This window comes from Heloderma suspectum, chromosome 1, assembly GCF_057233095.1.
Source record: "Heloderma suspectum isolate Gila_16-S chromosome 1, 16-S_ref, whole genome shotgun sequence".
NCBI lineage: Eukaryota > Metazoa > Chordata > Lepidosauria > Squamata > Helodermatidae > Heloderma > Heloderma suspectum.
In genome coordinates, this window is record NC_139458.1 from 108,792,047 (window position 1) to 108,807,344 (window position 15,298).

At 40.4% G+C, this 15,298-nt stretch overlaps 1 protein-coding gene across 1 annotated transcript in view; it reads left to right on the forward strand.

The window, feature by feature from the left end:
• Window positions 1-15,298, forward strand: part of KIAA1549L (KIAA1549 like) — a 235,780-nt gene that overhangs the window by 102,362 nt on the left and 118,120 nt on the right. Inside the window, exons 2-5 of the mRNA XM_084853439.1 lie at window positions 273-3,935; window positions 6,260-6,372; window positions 8,903-9,122; window positions 12,510-12,643. Of these exons, the coding sequence (XP_084709565.1) occupies window positions 273-3,935; window positions 6,260-6,372; window positions 8,903-9,122; window positions 12,510-12,643 (4,130 nt within the window). The remainder of the gene's footprint in view (window positions 1-272; window positions 3,936-6,259; window positions 6,373-8,902; window positions 9,123-12,509; window positions 12,644-15,298) is intronic.

A 15,298-nucleotide genomic window follows, 5' to 3' on the forward strand; every position in this document is an offset into this window, starting at 1 on the left:
CTCTGAAGAATGAAAACACATTGCTTTTCATTCTGACAACCTAGTGAGGATGTGCTTTGGGAACCCTTGTTTCTAACTGTGTGTTATAGCCATGATTGCAATGATAATGAAAAGATGGGCAATTGCATTTTGACCCAATCTTTGGCCACAAATCCCCCCAATCAAGCTGCCCATTTCCATCTTATGTGGCGTGGGAAGTCATGTTGCTTAAAAATAATAATATTGTGCTATATTATCTTTTTGGTACTCAGTATAAATGTATTATTTTGCAGGCACTGAGCATCAGCAGATAAATGTTGCCCCCTCTTCAGAGTCTTTTACCAACTGGAGAGCTGTATTATCACCAACATGGCCTTCTAGAGAACTTGAGTCTTCCTCAGTGGGTGACATTTCAATGAGGCAAGCCTTGGAGAATGCCAATCTGCTTCAGATAATAAAAAGTACATTAGCAGGGACACGGACCAGAACTATGGACCAAACTAGGTTTTTGCCAAGTCTGTATCAAGGCAGTGGCAACAGTGCATCCCAGGAGCCTTCTGAAGTATCAGCTGAATCAGCAGTGAAGTCTCAAGATGCTGATGAAATGACTATTGTATCAGGTTTGCCTCAAATCAGTGTGTTCTCTGCATTGTCCACATCATCATCAGTGACACATCCAACTACTACCGTGTCATCTCAGATAATGCCATATGCAACATCTTCCATTTCAAAAGAAATCACACCAGGATCAGACATACTTTCAACCTCTCCATCATCATCCCCTTTGCCATTGGTAAAAGAGTCACCTCATATCATTATTGTTTCCAAGTTGACTGTGCCACCCACTAAAGTGCCTTCATCCACAGATACAGAACATTCATTCAGCATAAACACAGCTAATACTTATTCTAATAAAAGTTCAGGTAATCTACTGACCACAGTAACTACTGGAAATTCCAGCACAAAAAAATATGCATTATCCAAAAATGGTGGCAAAGAATTTTCAGTTGCCACTTCTTTTAGTAATACGTTTGGCTTGATTAATGGACACTCTTCATTACCAGCAGAGAGACACATATACTCAAGGAATAGAAAAGTGCATTCTCCTACTTTGCATGCAATAATATCCAATCCCACTTCTCTTCTATTATCTACTCAGAGAGTGCCATTGAATTCTAGCAAAAATAATTCTTTCTTTGGATTAATTCATAAAGCATCTTCCAGAGCAGTGCTCATGAGACAGCTACCTGATGCCATGACACCTCATAAAGAGAGTAGCATCTCTGTAACCGCATCATCCCCAGTTCATAAGAGCAAGACAACAGTTCCTTGGATTTCTACATCAGTCTTCTATACCTCAAGGATTCCATCTGCATTCTTGAAAATGAGAACTGATTTGCCTTCTGTATCACTGTCAAGTTCCACCAAAGAGAGAGCTTCTGAAAGTCCAAGACTTTTCCAGTTGGTTACAAATGTGTCTTCCCCAACAGTGCCAACTGTAGTTATTTCTGAGGCAATAAGCACAAGTAATGCAATAGCTCAAGCACCAGCATCTACAAGTATGCCAGTCTCCTATAGAGCAGATGAAGTCACTTCCTTAATACTGGGGACAAATGAGAGTTTTAATATAGCGGCAGATGCTACCATTTCAGCACCAAATGATAAAGTTGTCTCAAAAATTCATTTAACAAATCCTTATGTCACAGAATCAACCAACTGGGTTTTTACAAAAGATACTTCTGATATAGCTTATGAATCCATACCTCCCTTACGTTATGAACCTACTTTGTGGCCTCCTTATTATTCCTTGGTGAGATCGTTACAGCGTCGGTCTTTCACAAAAGATACTACAGCAACCGTGTTCACAAATGTTGATGCTAACAGTGTCCTTCCTTCTCAGTCTCCACAGACACAAACCACAAACTTTACTCTAGAAATTCCTGTCAGCAAGCAAACACCATGGAGAACAACGCTTGAGAAAATTTTGTCACTAGAAAGAACCAGCTCTGCTGCATTTTCTGTATCTTTGTTGACTTCCCGTAGAGGCCTTCTGAAAACTCACTCCACTGCCACGTTTATATCTTCACCTAAAGGTTCCATAGATTTACAGCTAACAGATTCTAATGAACAAAGCCCAACATTTAGCTTAACAGAAGAGGAAGGGGGAAATGCAAAGGTATCCACCACTGTGACACAGCATACAGAACATTTATCTTATTCCCCTTTAAATAAATCTGATGCTGAAATGCATGAAAATTCACATACGGCTGATGTATCCTATAGTACTACTGCACGTCCAGACATATATGTACTGCCCTCATTTACTTCAGCAGCAGGACATTTGGAAAGCCCAGGGCCAACTTCCCTAGATGTTTCTAATGCTGTGTCAAAAGGCATTGTAGATACGTCAAACACTGGGAAGATTTCTAGAACCACAGCTTTAGTCTCTGAGTGGGACATTGGAGATTTGCAGTCTTCTACTACTATTAGCGTATCTTCAGGAAAGAGCACAACTCAAATGTCCCAAGCTGCAAAGGATTATGCAAACCCTACCACTTTAAGAACAATATATTCAGAGGTTCCAGGCCTACAGCAACGAACAAATTATGTACATAATCAGACACTTCCTAGTTCTGCACCATCAGCCATTAATACATCTTTAAAGTCTATTCAGAATGTTTCAGCTTCAACTTTCACTGGAATGAAGTCTAAAAGTTTCACAGATTTTAGCACAGAATCTCATCCTATGTCTAAGGATTTCACAGCTACTAATACAAGAACATCTACTAGCACGTATGCATTTTCCCTAACTTTGTCAACATATTCTCACACATGGCCTTTTGTTTCTTATGCCAAATCCGAGACTATGTCGATGCCTCAAACAGCTAATTTTAAAAATGCATCAACAAATGCGTTTTATGCAACTTCAGCTCCACTCTCACTGGCTTCTCAGTTCATTGCTAAATTAACTGTTCCGGTAAATAAGAAAATTAGTGCTGTTAGTGGTAAAAAAACAACAGTTCCTCCCATCCCAGTACATGAATTGCTAAGCTCAACACCAGTATTAAATCTCATTGAAGAATATACAACTTCAGGCAAAACAACACAGTTCACAAATACCCTTGATTCAGAAACAAATAATCACTTGAGTAAACAGCCAACATTACGTACAGGAGGGTGGTATACGAAAGGTACAAGTGATATCCTAGATACAGTTGAAGTGCCTAATGCCACTAAGATCACTCCATTGCAAGCACATAACACTAATGCAGCCATCATAACCTCTATCCATGCATCACGAACACAACTAACTTCTTTGTTGCCAACAACCAACTTTACTCATTCTGTCATTACAGTGTTACCGTCTGTGTCTCCTGGTGTAATACCATCTGTAGCAACTTCAGAAGCAACACCAGTTACAGGAAAATCAGCTCCAACATCACCAATGCTGACTTCATCCTTGTTCTCACTGAGCACAGAAAATTCGCCATCTGTGATGGCATTAAGCACGTTAATATCAACACTAGCAAAAAATCACACCGCCACAAAAATGGCATCAACTTTAAGCCCAATAGTGACACATACAGGCTTTTCAGTTGTTTCAAGAGATGAGTCTACAATACCTGTGCATACCACTAGTTCATTTCCAATCCCCAAATCTAGTACAGTTTCAGCTCCCACAACACATGCACCAAGACAATCTGAAACAACTGCACTTGACACCAAGAAATCCACAAGCCCAGACATCACTAAAACATCAACTGCATACCCACTGACAATTACAGCAGCTTTGACATCTATTACAGCATCAGCGAAAACAACTAGACTTCTCCCTACACCTGCGGAAAATACTTCTGCTGCTGCTACAACACCAGCATCAACAGCTGCTTTTGCTAATGTGACAACGGTTCTTCCTTTGGAATGCCAGCTCTCCAGAAACCTGCTTGTTAAGACAGGTATGTATATGTAGAGGTTTTGTTGTTGTGAGGTATTGCTTCTGATAATGAAAAAATACTAATGTCGAGTAGGCTTTTAAAAATTACTGTAATAAAAGCCACAAGCTGACTAATCTGGTGGATAGCTTGAATGACTATTGCTAGTCATAATTTTTACATTGTGCAGTACAAAGTCAATATAGCTCAGTCCTGTCACATTCCCTCCATCAATGTCAGGTGTCTCAAAATTCTGCCTTGCCAGCAAGGCCAGGGAACAGTTCAGTTGTTCAGGGATCAAGGTGTTCCAGATAGAAGGAGAGCTGTCCAGGAAGGTAGTTATAGACAGCATAGTAACACAAGATTCACCAGTGGTTCACCAATGGCTAGGCCCTAACGGACTGGCTTTATAGCTGGTTTTGCTGCCCTGTCTGTCATGTGGTCTGAACCACATATGGAGTCTGGTTTCCTTCTCATGAGAAGGGCTCAGGTATGGGAGGTCTTGTGCTGTCAGATGGGCACTGTGCCTTCATTTCTGAGCTTCTGCCACTTCTTCTCCTGGGGGTGATTTTGGAGGGTCTGGAGCTGAGGGGTGGGGCCATTCAGGGTGCATCAGTTCCCCTGAACCTGTGGACACCTCAAGCAAGGTATTTTTCCGGGCGGTGATCTCAGGGAGAGGTGTTGGTCTGCTGACTCCCTTTGAGCCCCGTAGGTAACTGGGGCCAGCAATAGGAAGGTCCTCTTCCTCTGAGGTCTGGTCCATTTCTGGGCTCGTCAGGACAGGACGTGGGTGGTTATGACATAGAACTTCCATGCAGATATTTTTAAGGTTGCTGCTTTGGCCTCTTCCCTATATAGTCTTGCAGGAGTCTTTATGGGAACTTCCTAAATACACAATAATGGCAGTTTAATTTCTTCCTAACAATAAGTGGTCATTGTTAAGAGCATTTCCCTGTTCTGGAAAAACCCTTGAACAGATTTGATGCATCATCTCGTATGTTTAATATTACTCATTCCCAGAAGGTCTAGGTCTAGGGCCAAACCAAACATTTTTTTAAAGCATTCATAGTGAAGGTATGCATTCTACTTTTACTTTTTCTCCTACAAGTGTGTGTGGCTCCAATTTGGTTTGGAACCATGGTGCTTCAGTAGAGGAGGGTCCCCACCCATTTTTGTCCCAAAATTCCACTCCCCCATGTCGGGGTTAAAGTAAGAAAGAAAAAAGCCTCACTGATTCCAATGGAGCCTTCCACTGATTCTGACTGCGATTTTTGTGTATGTGTGTGGAATTCTGGGATGAGTGGTAAGCTTAAACCCTCCTCTCCCAGTGGCCTCACATACTTTCAGGAGAGTAAATAAAAATTAAAGCTCCACTATGCATGTTTAAAGGAACATCTAGTTTGGCCTGTAGTGTCAGAAGATTAATTGCACCCTTTGACTCTATGTTGAAAAACAGTGAATACAATAGGCTTCTTTAGGGGCACTTCCTCACCAATGTCCATGCTGAAATTGTAGCATGAGAAAAGCAAAAGGCCCCCCATGCTTGGCACTTGCAGTGCATTCTGAGTAGTAGGGGGGTGGGAGGGTGGACAGAGCTAGCCAGAATGACTTGACATTATCTGTAACATTATGCCAGAAGAAATTTCTGCCAGCCTTATCGCGGGGTTTTACACTCACAAGACTACTAGGTGTCTGTGGCTGCTAAATGGTGAAGCTGATAGCCATATATAAAAGCTTACTTCATTAATAAGAAGGCAAAGCATGGGACTTGGAGAGAAACATTGCTGTGGATTATCCAACATGTAGTCAAAAAGTTGCAACATATCAGGAAATTATATTTTTAAATGTATGCCACCAGCAACCCATTCTTTTGTGTCTTCCTGCCCCCTCCATTACCAATATAGTTTTAATGTATGGATTTATTTTTAAATACATTGTACAGTGAAGCTAATAATGCATACAGAAATATTTTTATTTTATGATACATGGATGTTGATTTGCTTATAACAATCTGCTTTGCAGATTCTTGTAGGCTAGTGAGTCACAATAAAGCATCTAGAATGATAAAATACTTCCTTAATCTATCTCCAGATAATCTTCACTGAAAAAAGTGGCATGGTTATGATGACTCATAGACCCCTATGTGGGTTTTAAATAAGTAGCAACTAATGGTCTTTAATTCCCAATAATAGCCTTTTCCCTATTGAAGGTTTCAGTCCTGGGTATAAGATCATTTGCAGAATGCTGCTTCTTTACAGAGCCTATGTGGCCAGTTATGCTTTTGAAAAGAAATATTAAACAAATGAACCACACATGCTTTTAAACTAATGTATAACTTTGTATTCTAGTTTTGTTTCTGAATACGAGAAGAGTGCTGCTGAGTGACTCTTTAAAACAGAATGTCACAAAAGGTCTCACCCAGGCATTGAGACAAGCTTTCAACCAAAATGTCAATGCGCAAGTAAGCAAGTTTAGTCCATGTTTTATAATCAAATTAAGATATATATATATATATATATATATATATATTTGTACTGCATGGGGAATGTACAGAGTTGATGGAAATGCTTGTGTATTGGACTTGGGTTTTCTGGAATGCCAATGGAATGCTGATGGGTAACAGCCTGAAGCTGTATAGAGAATTATGAGACCACATAGTATTTCTATCTGTCATTTACAGTGAGGTTCATGTCACTTGGAAGATAATATTTCTATACTTCCTGTCTGAACCAAGAAGGAAAATGACTTTAATGTCAGTTTTCTTGTCATGTTTATATTCTCTCTCACTCACTCACTCACTCACCATACCAGTTGCCAGTAGAATTTATTTGCTTGATATTTGGGCAGGCCAGGGCAGGAGCTTTTACTTTTTCAGATCAAAAAATTCTGGACATTTTGCAGTGATGACAGTCTGTCTAATTGGAAAATACAGTGCTTTCAATGGAAGATGTAAGAGTGATTCAAATGGGCCCTTATTATTTTAGGCACATTTGTTGGCTACTTTGTGGGAGATATCTAGTGACAGCAAGCCTTGGAGACGTCTGAAATTAGGGAATTGGGAACATGAGCTCAGTTTTTCCACAGCTTATCAAATCATCTAGGTAGTCCAGTAAAGGCTTGTCACTGTTAAGCTATCCTCTAGTTTTCCTGACAGATTGATTTCTGCAAAGTTTAAAATCTCTGCTGGTAGAAAACAACTTTGGCAGAAGAAAAATGGTAGATGGAGATTTGGAGCACATTAATCACTGTCCATCTTAATTATGTGGAACGACAGGTTATCTTGAGTGTAAGTACTGATGGAAATAGATCCCTAGCATCAACAAACTGAAAAGATATGAAGATGTTAAGAGAATTCTAAGTCTAGTTCTAGGAAAAACCTATGTTTTATAATAAACATAGAATGAAATGATGGAGGAAAGGCAAAAGTATCATATTTAGGTTTGTTGTCCAGATCTAAAAAGCCCAAATATCTAACTTTAATAAGGGAGGTAAACATATTTGAGAGAAAGGAAGCAACCTGCATTTGTTGTATACATTTCCCTGTTGAATATCACAAAGGCTTGAGTTACTAGATGCACAATCAGACTCAAATAAAGGGTTGAGCACTGAAGTAACTTAATTCAGGATATATCGATGCTCCGGGGCACGGGTGGAGTGCCCAAAATATTTCCAACAGAACAATAAATAGAGGCACAAGATGTAGGAAGGTGCTAAAGTGTATTTAATTGGAGAATTGTCAATTTGGGTTAGGTGGGGTTGGTAGATAGAAGTTCTGTCGCTTTCTAGATCACTGAGAGGTGGGAAAATTCTTGGTTCTGATGAGGGATACAGTTGCTCTTGAATATCACAAAAGATCAAGGAGTCCATCAAGGGTCATGGAGAATGAGTTATGCTAATGACAGACAGATCTCTTCTCTCCATGGAATGAAATGACCATCATCCAAGACACCACTGCTTCATTGAAGGGGGAGAGGGTCTGAGCCTGGGCCTGGAAATCCCTCCCTTTTCCTGCTGCCTCTCATTTCAGAAATGGTGGTCTGGATAAAAATGTGTGAGGCTGCAGTAGTGTGTGTGTGTGTGTGTGGCTGCAGTGGTGTGTGTGTAATGGGGCAAAGTCTGTATGATTTCTGTATGTTTTGCACATGGGAAAATACTGTCCTTCCCTCGAAGGCAAGCTCTTGGGTCTTGTCTCTTCCTCACATTACAAATCAGCTTTTATGTATATGGTTGTAGCAAGTTTCGTTCTGCCAGGATATAGTAGTTGATGCAAATTTCATAAATATGGGACCTAAGGAATATAAGAAAAACAATTGACAAAGCCAGGCCACAGTCAACATCACCCGTGTAGTGTGGAATCCTTTAGGAAAAGCTTGCAGAAGCTTTCAATTAACTGAGAAGTAACAATATGGCTCTGAATGATTCTGCATATGAACAAGGCGAGTTGCAACATATGGGAACATATTTAGAGCACAATATTATGCATGTTTGGACAGAAAAAAAGTCATACAACTCCCTGCATCCTCAATGCCAGATATATTGGGTGGGACATGCTAGAAATTGTAGGACTTTTTTCTATCTAAACATGCATGGGATTGCATCCTTAGAGGTTATAGGTAGCCCAAGTGAAGTGGGGTCTTTCAGTTTTATTAGATAGTCTATTTATTTAAGAAAACCATTTTCTTAGAGATACTCACAATTTTGTGGATAGGAAAATTGACCTTATGGGGAAAGGGGAAATTGCTCAAATAAACATTTATGGATTGAAGACTCAGTGGACTACCTGATGTGCAGGCTTAGTTACTTTTGTGGACCAGGATTTACAAGACTTAAAAATCTGTATGTTGCTATTTCACTGGACAAGAATAATTCATGCAGCTTTCTATGAGCTTCTCAATCCAGACCTCTGGAAAATCAGAATTAGAATTATTAATCTTAAGGAAGATGATGTGTGAAATTCAGATGAATGCCCATTTTCTATGTCCTTTTTTCAGATTGAAATTCTGGAACAATCAAACAATGTGACAGTTGGTTACTATGTAACCCAGGAGAGACTTGTTTTCATACCTGCTGTGGTTATCGAAATGCTAATTGCTTATGGTGTTACTAATGCCACTTCGGATATTAGGCAATATGTGCCAAATCTTCATTCTGTTGCTGTCTTAGCCTTGCCATGGAATCCACCGCCAGCTTACCACTTTCAGCTGAAAACAGGCAAGTCTCTGAGATGACAAGGCTGTAACTCATCATCAGCTCTGCTACAAATTCCAATGATCAGAAATAGAAATAAAACCTCCATTTGTATAACCCGCTTTGTTCTAAATCCTGGTATCTGCATTGGATGCAACCATACCTTGGCCAATGAAATAATTGGAACTCTCACTTCGAAGTAAAGAAATCTTAGCTGTTGGATATGTCCTCTAGACAGCGTCTTGGGGAGATATGATTTTTTGGTTTCCCAGCTCTGAGCTCATAGACAGCACTACAAGCTCGCAGCTGGGAAACCGTGCTCCCCTCCCCCTTGTAGCTGGGGTGAAGAGAACCATGGTGGCTACCTCTCTGTGTCTGTCTGTGCTCGTAACATGGAGCACGGACAGGGTTAAAAGGGGGTGTTCCCAGGGGCAGGGAGGGGAGGAGACTGCAGGAGCTGTTTTAGACAGCTTCCTATTTGGTCTCCAGTCCCATTTCCCTCCCCTCTCCGAAGCTGTGCTTAGATGCCTGAAATGGGGCATCTTAAGAGGAACCTCAGGGCAGTCGGAGCACGGAGGGAAACATCTCCATGCTTCAGCCGCCCTGCATTGGATAGGCAGTTGCCTCCGACTTCAGAGGAAGTCAGAGGCGATAATCTATCTCAATAGGATTGCACCCTAATTGATTGAGTTTTAGTCAGTTAATCAACTAAATGAAATTTGCTTACATTTATGTCTGAAGCAAAAGGCACACTTTGCTTTTAATGTATCACAACAGGCATCATCTTATTTTATTTTTTTATTTATAGCATTTTTATCCCACCTTTTAGCCAAAAAGGTTCCCAAGGCAGCTTATAAAGATAAGATATAAGACAGTCCCTGCCCAGAGGCTTACCATCTAAAAGACATGACACAAAAGGAGATGGTGTTTGGAGGGAGGAGGAAGCAGCCTTCCCCAACCTGGTGCCCTCCAGATGTGCTAGACTGCAACTCCCATCATTCCCAGCTCTGCTACCTAACTTACTGGGACACCATTTTTTTATAGATGATCAAAAGTTTTTCATGGATTAATCTAACCAAGTAAACTATTAAATGCTGCATCCCCCAAAATAGTATTTGATCTTTTGGCAAAGTGTGTATTGCAAAGGTTATTGTCTGTCACCTGTCATGAGGGAAATTAATCAGGAATGTATTATTTGTTTCAATGGGGCTTGAGTAGAAGATATTTATTAAAGCATTTCTGTACCACCCTTCAGCTGAAAAGGCTTTCAAAGCGGCTTGCATATCAATAAAAAAAGACAGCCCCTGCACACTCAAGCTTACAATCTAAAAGACACAACACAAAAAGAAAAAGAGATGGGCAGGGAAGAGGAGAGGAGAAAAGCAAATTCAGGCATGAATTCTTAACGTTCAGGTCTTAGGAGAACCAGCTGGGATGGGAACATTTCAGGGAGAGGAGGAGCCAAAAGGATCTGGTCTCTTAGCAGAGCGGCTGGAGTAGCCCTGCCTCCCATCTCTCCCTCTGCTGCAGCCTGATGGAATTGATTTAGGTTGGCTCTTTAAATACTTCTGGAAAACTTGGGTTGTCACCATTATCTTTTTCTACAGAGTTATAAAAGATATGACCAGTAAGTATATATTCAAAGCTCTTTCTGATTGCTGATGAACAACGCTGTATCTCGGGGGCAAACTGCATGTTACGTTAAATACATAGTGTGCAGCTTTCTATGCATTTTTTATTTACTCAAAAGTTAGCCCATGGGCCAACTTCAATTCAGATTGGTACTGTAGTGTGCAGACAGTGGAGGTTTAACCCTTGCCACACTGGCGAGCCAACCCACAGAATTCTCCCTCCTGGTATGGCAGTGATACCAATCAGAGGTGTTGTTTTTTAAACCATCTCTACCTGCCATGTGAAGGGGTTGATTCTGGGGGGCAGATCATTGGTGGGGAGGGAAGGATTGAACCTCTCTTTCCCATGTGCTGCAGTTCTAGGGCAGTATCCAATGGTGACATACCACAAACCCAAATAGTGCTAGCAGAATTCTACTGAATCTTTCCAGTGTGCAAATGGTTGGCCATTATGCTAGCACAACTGGTTGTGTGAGCGGTTGTGTGAGCAGTTGTGCAACTGGTTGCACAATGTGTTGTGCAATCCATTACATAACAGGTGCAAGCAGTTGCGTAACCACTTACATAAGCAGAATGTCTAACCGGTTGCATGATGGGTGCAAACCAGTTGCACAGTTGGTTGCACAATGCATTGCACAATGCATTGCACCAGAGTTGTACAAAACTGCAAAAAAACCAAACAAATACTTGTGCAACCACACAAAACCACTTGTGCAATTCGACTAAAGTTGTGCAACTTTAGTTGGATTCTTCTCTTGTGCATAGTTTAGAACCTAGTTTCCGCTAGTGCAACGTCATTTGCGCCAACAGAATGACACTATTGGATACTGCCCCTAATCTGGATCAGACCACCATGGTTTCTTTGGAGTAAAGAAATTCATTTGGAATGGAAAAAAATCTAGAATAAAAGCTCTGCTATTACATGATGAAAAAGGCGGCAGGGGTTGGGGGATGGGACAAATTTGAAACTATATTATATTACAAGTTGTATTAATTGGATTTTCTTTGGAGTAAAGAAAAAAACATACATAGGAAACTACACATTACATATTTAACATAACCTGTAGTGTGATGAGGCTGCAGTAGCGGATTGCCACATTTTACTAAGGTAGAAATGTTGGGTGCAGCATCTGAGGCCAAAGATGCCACAATAAATTGCAGATAATTTATTGAGTGTATTATTTCACAAGGGCTAGGAATTCCTGAGCCAGAGTGGTGCTGTAATTACTACAGATTACTGTACTTGATGAAAAGTGACTTAATGGCCACAGACTACTTAGCATCAGAGAGGTGGCTTCCCTTTCTCTTCTATATGACAAGGAATTTCATACTCTGTGCACTAAACTTTCTATTGTCAATGGCAATGTATACATTCTGTAACAGTTGTATTTGTTGTGCTAAATATCATAACGTGCGAATGTGATACCATTTGATTTTCTATGTACTCTCCCATCATTTTATATATACATTGATATATAAAGGCCTAAAATGGCCTTTAAAACTGTGTTTTCTGTTTTCTTGAATAGTATTATATTATTGTTAAGTATGAAAAAGAAAATGTTATATGTAATTGCCATTTATTTAATGCAACATATTGGCCAGTTTCCTGTGCTGGATTATGAGAGCCATTTGCATTGCATTCCTATGCATGTCTATTCAGAATACTTCCTACTGAGTTCAGTGGGACTTACTCCCAGGTAAGTATGAATAGGATTGCAGCATTTGGAAAGGAACATAGAAAATATATATTCTCTAAAAACATTGGCTGTTCTTCATCTAGAACTGCAGTTTATGGGCCAGTCAGACAACGTACTGTCATGCAGATTTGTTCAGACCATGGAACGAAGATTGCAGAAAGCATTTCAGGATGCTGAGAGAAAAGTCTTGAACACCAGTAGCAAGTTAACTGTTCAGGTAACAGTTCTTAACTTTATTAGACAATTATGATGATGATATGATAACTATTATGATGACTCGATATTTCTTTGCAGTGCTTGTATTAATCATATTATTATCAGTGTAATTGGATGGCCATTATGAAAATATTTTATCCTCACTATTTGTAACAGGTCCATGATGCTTATGGCTGCATTAATTGTGACTGTTGCATAAAACCCCTAAAATGTATGATGTACGTAAATCATCTTTAGAACCAGATACTGATTTCTAAATGTATACTCTCCTTATAGATCTAGTTGGTTTTATATGCAGCATAATCAACGAAAGAGAATAGATCTTACTTACTGACATTAATATTTTTTCTGCTTTTCCTAGAGGCTGAAAAGCACAGTAATAAGTAATAAATTCCATATATTGGCCCCAGTCAAAATATAACTGCATGTAGATGTGGTTTTCAGCGCAAGAGGAGAGATATACCTGCCAACCTTCTTTCACACGTATATAAACATTAGTAGCTCAGGCAATAATATAAAAAATGCCTCTTCCATGTCAGCATGTCCCTAGCAGCTCTTCAGTTTGATATGCCACTTCCTTTGGACCCAAAATAATCGCTACCTCAGATTGTCCAAATTTTCTTAACTCTGAAGAAAGTACTAGCAGTGCATGTAAGTGTCAATGTTTTTTTTTTTTGGAAATTAGTATGAATCTCTCCTAACTTCACTGTATACATGGCATGTGCAACTTATGTCCCACCAGGTGAAACACAGGCCACCAACCATATATTATGGCAGCCTTTCCCAACCATTGGCCAGGCTGGCTGGGAATTATGGGAGTTGTGCCCTCCAGATATGTTGGACTAGCAGGTTGGGGAAGGCTGTATTATGCCCTTCCAGGTACTCCCCCCTCTGTTTTTGCAGTTACTTGCAAGCATCAAAAACAGGAGGTTTTTGAGAGCCCTGTAGGATGCTGTACTTGGCTAGTGTGTTGTGTTTGGCTGGGTAGGCCATAAATGAAGTAGACCTGCCATATACATTGGATTGAGCAAAAACGGGAGCCAGAAGTGGGTTGGGATAGAAATTGCTTTCAAATACTGCAGCATAGTAATTGTGAGGAGAATAGGTCGTGGATATTTGTACCATTTCACCAAGGGGTGGGATGGTGTAATGGCTTCTTTGTATGATAGTTGTAATAGGTCTTCTATTGAACTGTGCAAAATATATTTTAATTTCTTAATACTGAAGAATATTTAGATGATGTGCCTGTGGGCAAGGACCTGTGCTCTTTTATTTATGTACAGTGCCTAGTATATTTTAGGCGCTTTTTCAAATATTAAAGATGAAGAGTAATTCTTGCTCTTTTGCTTTTCCTATGAACATCCAAAAAGATGGCGGCCTTGTCTGCCTTAGATATTTGCTGCAGGTCAGTGCAGTTTGAACGCACGTGCATTTGACCTGCATAATCTGCTCTGTAAGCATCTGGGAATCTGTGTGGGCATGACATTACTTGGTTGAAAATGACACTAGTGTGAAGACAGGCACATTTCCCCACTTCAGTTTACTTCACTTCAGAAATGTGTGTTGGTGGAAGAAGCACTGGATGTGGAATATTGTGACTCACTGTGCATGGAATATGTTGTGCCTTTTTTTACCTTTCCTGCCCGTTCCTTCTCCCACTTCCTTCTCAACTCTATTGTGTTTAAAGCAGGGGTGCAGATCCTCAGGCTTGCATGCCTAATTCATCCCTCCGGGATCCCAATCCAGCCCTCCAGGTTCATCAGAAGGCCAAGCACCCTTTCCTGGCCCCACCCCCTGACCCACAACTACCAATTGGTTGTGGTTTCCTGGCTTTTGTGCAGATTTTTACCATTCTTGAAGGTTGAAATGCATCTCCTGAGGCTTAGTTACTGACAATAAGAGCTTTAAGCTAAAATGTGCTGGTATTTTTGGTGTGTTTGGTCTCACTCCTTTTGCCTTTGTTTCCACTCCTTTTGCCTTCAGCCCTGCCTACCACTGGAATATGGACCCTGAGAGCTTCTCTGAAATGGAATTCAGCCCTTGGGCTGAAAGAGGTTCTGCACTCTGGCTTAAAGGACAAAATTTTCAGCTCCCCCATTTATACTTTGCACAGTTGAGAACCCTGTACATTTGGTAGATGGGGAATAAGTATAAAAATAGATGGTATCACAACGTGTTCTCTTCATTTAAAAAGGAAGTAGAACCTAATACAATGGTGGAAAGTCAGCCATATCCATGCATACCAACAGACATCCCAAGTATCTCTGAACAACCCCAAATTATGCAGATATGAAGTGCTTCTAAGATAGGAAGAAGCAGGTAACAAACATAAGAAATTTGAACTTACAGCACTCCCACAGGAAGCAGTGCAGATGCATCCTTAATGATGGCCCCAAGAAGAGCTGTTGGTTTGGGATTTTATGGCAAAGCTGAGAGTGAGGAAGATACTTTTTCTAACACACCCCTGTAGTGGGCATGGTACAGCATACCTTTGTCAGTTATGTGGCCTATTTGACCCCAGTGTAGAATAAATCATTCTACAGAGTTAGATTGTATGGATTCCAAATGGTGAAAAAACACGTCCTGAAATAAAAGCTGTCTGGATAAGCCCTGTGTGTTCCTGGAGTGGAAATATTATTTTCCTCCTGCCTGTTCT